The sequence below is a fragment of the Leguminivora glycinivorella genome, chromosome 2 (assembly GCF_023078275.1).
Source record: "Leguminivora glycinivorella isolate SPB_JAAS2020 chromosome 2, LegGlyc_1.1, whole genome shotgun sequence".
Lineage (NCBI taxonomy): Eukaryota > Metazoa > Arthropoda > Insecta > Lepidoptera > Tortricidae > Leguminivora > Leguminivora glycinivorella.
The window spans coordinates 18,003,266-18,009,540 of NC_062972.1; the positions used below are offsets into that span (position 1 = coordinate 18,003,266).

Consider the following 6,275-nt stretch of genomic DNA (forward strand, 5'->3'; position numbering starts at 1 on the left):
GGAGAGGCTAATGTATTGCTAACGGGAGTATTTAGGTATTCTAACAAGGCTAGTCTAAAGTCTGTTTTTGCTAAATCGGTTTTCTTTAACATGTTTTTAACTGTCTGTATAGCCCTTTCAGATTGGCCGTTAGACTGAGAATACCTAGGAGAGGAAGTCACGTGACTAAAATGCCACTCGCGGGCAAAACGCTCAAAAACGAATGAACTAAACTCTGGACCATTATCCGAAACGACTATGTCAGGTATGCCATGGCGGCTAAAAATTGTTTTTAACTTATCTACTACCTCATCTGACGTAAGATTATTTAGTTTACTGATCTCAATATATTTACTGTAATTATACTTCAGTGCTTCGTTCTCGATATATAATTTACCATGTAGTATCTTTATGTTACTAGGCAACTTAACGCATTTTTAGAGCTAGATTCCAAAGCTGAAAAAAAAAATATTTCTTGTCTATGCACAATCTAGCTCCATAGACAACCTTATTTTCATATCATTCTTTACGTTTGCGCGGCAACAAACGCTGTCACTCGAAGAATAAATGTTAAAATTGTGTGTGAAATAAGTGTTTTAGTGCTCAAATATTTGTCACAATAAGATGCCAAAACGTAAGAAAGATGACACTAAGAAAATCGACAAGTATTTGCGAAAAATACAACGTTTAAAAGAAAAGCACCGGCGACGGGAACATCGTTCAAGATCGCCGTCATACATTGAGCCAGATGACTCTGATGCGAATTATCATTCAGGTATGTCTCGCTTGATCTTTCTTTCTTTCAGAAACTAGATAAAAATGAGTGGAGAGTGGTTATTTTGTCAAAACAACTTATAACCTAAAAATGGCGATTACCAAACAAAGTTGTTTACACGGGTGGTACGCGAGACGTATTGACGTGTTATGTTTGATACGGGTGGTGTACGTGATACACTGACGTATTTTTATTTAATTACCTACGGGGTGTATACGAGATATACACACGAGAGGGTTTACCCAGACATGACATAATATCGTGTCGCTACATCTTTCAGATGCAGATACGATCCCTAGCAAAAGGGGAGAGCAACAGCCAGAAATGGACGTCAATCAAGCCGAGGGCGTACAACAAGAAAATGATATGCCTACCGAAGTGGATATGGCAGAAGTCACTCTTGACAGTGACACTTTACAAGCTCTCGGAAAACCGTTAAAGGAGAAATTAAAGTATGGGCCAAATATAAATGGCGATTTGTCAAAACTCTGGTCACCCATTTTGAAAAATGGATTGGGTGATTATAAGGAAAGACAACATTTATTAGAAAAATATATGGTTCCAAGCAATTGTGTGCTTCTTCAAGCCCCAAAATTAAACCCAGAAATTTTGGCCACAATTTCTGAAAAACAGAAAAACCGGGATAAAAAGATTGGCGAGGAACAACAACAATTAGGACACGGGATAACAGCCCTGAACAGGGCACTGTCCCTTCTAGCAACCAATACAGGAGATAGAGCCACCATCATAAACACGCTTAGCGAGGCGTCTCAGATTCTAAGTGATCTACATCATAATCAGACACAATCAAGAAAAAAACTAATTACTCCGATTTTAGATAAAAAATTTCTGGATCTAATTAAAGACGCTGAACGGGATGAATACCTGTATGGAAGCGACCTGTCAGATAAAATAAAGGCCTTAAAGTATGCTCAAAAAGTTCACATTCGATAAAGAAAACATATAAAAAACCTGCATATAATCAGGAAAACTACAGGGGGGCCCCTCGTTACCAACAGAAACCATACAACAGGAGCGGGCCCAAACGCCAAACATACAAGAGCTCCCACTACAAGAACCACTACAAGACCCACTCATACAATCAGACGAAGAAATCCAAACCGGAAGAAAAACCTGCACGGAAATAACGGTATGTCATGGTGGTAGATTATTACATTTTTTTAAATGCTGGAAGCAGATCACTAACGATAAGGCTATACTATTACATATTCAAAATGGGTATCATATACCTTTTGAATGTTTACCATTTCAAGCGTGCCTTCCACCAGCATATCAACCTAGTACAAAACTAGAGAGTCAAGATATGGACGCTGCAATAGCCAAGCTTCTGGACTTAGGTGCCATATCAGTTTGTGAACCAATACCCGATCAGTTTTTATCTTCAGTTTTTCTAATCCCAAAACCTAATGGCAGCACAAGGTTTATACTAAATTTAAAGAATTTAAATAAATTCATATCAATAGCCCACTTTAAAATGGAAGACCATAGGACTGCGGCTGCAATGATTAATAAGAACAATTACTTAGCAAAAATAGATCTTAAGGAATCTTATTTACTTGTGCCTGTTTACAAAAACGATAGAAAATACCTGCGTTTTTTGTACAATAGCCAGTTGTATGAATTTTTAGCATTGCCTTATGGTCTTTCTGTAGCTCCTTACATTTTTACAAAAATAATGAGGGTTGTTGTAGCACATTTACGAGAAAAAGGCTATAAAAATATAATTTATCTTGATGATATACTATGTATAGGTTCCAATTATAAAGAATGTTTAGAAAATGTAAATCAAACTGTATCACTTTTACAATGTTTGGGTTTTGTAATAAACTTTGATAAAAGTGTCTTAGAACCTTCAAAAACATGTAGTTTTTTAGGTTTTGTATACAATACAGACAGCATGACAATGGAATTACCTTTAGAGAAAAGAAATCATATTTATAAACAAGTTCAAAAATTTCTTAACTTTAACAAGTGCGTGATAAGAGATTTGGCTCAGTTGTTAGGATTGCTTGTGTCGGCTTGTCCAGCCACTCAATATGGATGGGTATATACTAAATATTTAGAAAGACAAAAAATATCTAGCCTTATTACAACATCAGAATAATTATGATAATTCTACAGCCTTACATCCAGATACAAAGTTAGATCTTAAATGGTGGGCAGAAAATATATTTAAAACATCTAGATCCTTTCAGTCTCATATGTATGACCTAGAAATTTATACAGACGCCTCCCGGACGGGTTGGGGAGCGGTGACAAATAATATAAGAATAAATGGAGCATGGAAGCAAGACGAGCTTGACTTCCATATTAACTACTTGGAGTTATTAGCTATATTCTTAGCTTTAAAAGCTTTTGTTAAAAATAGACACCATTTATATATTTTACTGAGAGTAGATAATAAAACTGCAATTTCTTACATTAACCGTATGGGCGGAGTTCAATTTCCGCATCTAAATAAGCTCGCTAGGTGTATTTGGGAATGGTGTGAAGAGCGAAATCTGTGGTTATTTGCTTCTTACATTAAATCTTCAGAGAATGTAGAGGCTGATATAGAATCTAGAAGAACTAATACTGACACAGAGTGGGAATTAAGTAATAATGTGTTTGAAACTATCAAAGAGCAGTTAGGAGTTCCAGATATTGATCTTTTTGCAAACCGTGCTAATGCTAAGTGCCCTGTATACATTGCATGGAAACCAGACCCAGATGCAACAAATATCGACGCATTCACAGTAAAATGGTCAAACCATTTTTTCTATGCCTTTCCACCATTCAGTTTAATATTAAAATGTTTACAAAAAATTAATCATGAAAAAGCCACAGGCATTATGGTCATGCCTTATTGGCCATCACAGCCATGGTTCCCAATAATGCGCCAAATGCTCAAATCCAAATTGTTGTTTTTTGGGCCAGATAAATATCTTCTATTCTCCCCTTTCAGGAGCTGTCACCCCTTGCATCAACAGCTTATCCTGGTGGCAGGAATCTTGTCAGGCAAGCCATGATAAGACAAGCAGTTCCAACAGCCTCGTTAGATACTATGCTAGCATCATTATCTAATAACACATTGAAGCAGTATGAGGTCACTTTTAAAATTTGGTGGCATTATTGTCAAGAGAACCGGATGGATGCATTATGCTCATCCGTTCCAAAAATAATGCAATTTTTATCAATTCAGTTCAACAAAGGCGCGTCTTACGGAACGCTTAATTCACATAAATCTGCCCTTTCGTTAATCATTGGTAGTCGGATAGGTAAAGATGAACGGATAAAACGACTTCTTAAAGGCTTTTATAAGTCAAAACCACCAATGCCTCGATATAAAGCCACTTGGAATCCAAGCATTGTTTTAAATACTTTAAAGACTTGGCACCCATGCTCCTCTTTAAGCTTGGAAACTTTGACCAAAAAAGTAGTTACCTTAATAGCATTATGTACAGCCCAAAGAGTTCAAACGCTTTCATTAATGAAAATAAGTAATATTACTTGCCTTGAATCCGGAATACACATAAATATTACAGATTTAATAAAAACATCTGCTCCAGATCGTCCTCAACCTGTATTAGCTTTACCTTTTTATAAGGAGACAGAAATTTGCCCTGCTGCTTCATTACAATATTACATCAATTATACTAAAGACATTAGAAACACAATCGACAATTTGTTTATTACAACAAAACGACCATATAAAGCGGCCACCCCATCCACGTTAAGTCGCTGGATTAAAACTACGCTAAAAAACTCGGGAATTGATACCAATATTTTCAAGAGTCACTCGGTTCGACATGCTTCGACATCTTCAGCTAGCATTAAAGGTGTATCTATAGATATTATTAGAAATACTGCAGGCTGGACAGGGTCATCACAAACATTTGCAAAATTTTATAACAGGCCTATTGTTAGAGACCCAAACAATTTTGCAAATACTATCTTATCGTTGTAGCCAATAGTATAGATTCTGGACTGTAGTCGTTAGACATGTATAAGTATTTCAGGAAAATTATTTGTTTTTTGGTTTGATAGTTTATATTAACTGCAAGAGAGCAGAATAAGCGTTATTAACAAATGTTAAACGTTATAATTATGTGCTTGTTTGTACAAGTTACATTAATAGTGGTTATTTTCTTTTAAGTTTAGTTGCAGAAGAGCAGTATATTTTATTTTGTTACCAATTGTTAAACACCAGTTAAACATGCGTTTAAATATAAATTTATCTAATGAAAATAAAACGACTGATTAATACTAATAATATGTTTAATTATAGGAGGAACAATTAAACCATTAAGTCCCATCAACAATACACAACTCCCATCAGCTTTAAACATCTACATGGTAAATTATATATCGAGAACGAAGCACTGAAGTATAATAAATGATCAAACAAACTTACCTTAAGTGATGTTCGATCATTATTATATGAAGTGCTTCGTTCGAAGATATATACCCACCCGACCCAAACCAATAAAGTTAGGTCCTTTACTGGTTACCCTCTGGGAGTTGTGAGGATATTAGCTTTAAAAGAATGATATGAAAATAAGGTTGTCTATGGAGCTAGATTGTGCATAGACAAGAAATATTTTTTTTTTTCAGCTTTGGAATCTAGCTCTAAAAATGCGTTAAGTTGCCTAGTAACATAAAGATACTACATGGTAAATTATATACCTTCGAACGAAGCACTTCATATAATAATGATCGAACATCACTTATAATCGGTAAGTTTGTTTGATCATTTATTACGCATTGCCTTTGGAACTACGACACGGTTACCTCTCCACACTATGTCGTACGAAACTGACAACTCGTCTTTATAACACCAATAGGGTTTAACACAATCATCACAATTATTTTTGTTGCTAGGCCAACCATGTTTTATGTATTTTATTATGCACTTTAACTCTTCATCGCACTGTGTATATTTCTGTAACTGTAAAAAGTGAGTGTCTGTAAGGGGGTTGCAGGAGAGTACAGCGCACACCTGCGCATCGGTGCCGAAGTCGGCGGCGGCGGCCGCCGGCTCGGTACCTACACTTGCGGGGTCTACGGCTCGCGATAACGTATCCGCTATATATAAAAACCGGCCGGGTTTGTATACTAATTTAAATGTGTACAATTGTAATCGTAATAGCATTCTTTGAAGTCTTGCGGGAGCATCAGCGATTGGTTTATTTATTATATTTACCAATGGCTTGTGGTCCGTTTCAATTGTAACATCATTTTTGCCATAGATGTAAGAATAGTATTTCTCACAAGCATACACGCACGCTAATAATTCTTTTTCTATTTGGGCGTAGTTTTGTTCCGCCTTTGTCAACGACCTTGACGCGTAGCTCACGGGAAGATTATCTTGCAGAAGACACGCTCCGAGTCCGTTTTTGCTGGAGTCCACCGATATAACTACAGGTTTACTTACATCAAAGTACTGTAACACCGGTACCTCCGTCAGGCATTTCTTGAGCTGGTCGAAGGCCTGCTGATGAGAACTGTCCCAATGCCATTC

General features: G+C 36.4%; 2 protein-coding genes across 2 annotated transcripts; both read left to right on the forward strand.

Annotated features, from left to right (window-relative positions):
- The first annotated feature begins 603 nt into the window (after positions 1–603).
- Positions 604–1,708, forward strand: LOC125238689. The gene is made up of 2 exons (XM_048146093.1): positions 604–754; positions 1,035–1,708. Exons 1-2 carry the CDS (start codon positions 604–606, stop codon positions 1,706–1,708), a joined length of 825 nt encoding a protein of 274 aa, XP_048002050.1.
- Positions 1,695–4,943, forward strand: LOC125242260. The gene is made up of 2 exons (XM_048151003.1): positions 1,695–1,904; positions 3,720–4,943. The coding sequence occupies exon 2, from the start codon at positions 3,780–3,782 to the stop codon at positions 4,719–4,721; it is 942 nt and encodes a 313-aa protein (XP_048006960.1). The 5' UTR covers positions 1,695–1,904; positions 3,720–3,779; the 3' UTR covers positions 4,722–4,943.
- The last annotated feature ends 1,332 nt before the right edge of the window (positions 4,944–6,275 follow it).

Excerpts from the sequence above, each read along its gene's own strand:
- LOC125238689 (XM_048146093.1), top strand. The coding sequence starts at position 604 with ATGCCAAAACGTAAGAAAGATGACACTAAGAAAATCGACAAGTATTTG. Across the intron at positions 755-1,034 it reads TGATGCGAATTATCATTCAG|ATGCAGATACGATCCCTAGC; the intron begins GTATGTCTCGCT and ends TACATCTTTCAG.
- LOC125242260 (XM_048151003.1), top strand. The coding sequence starts at position 3,780 with ATGATAAGACAAGCAGTTCCAACAGCCTCGTTAGATACTATGCTAGCA.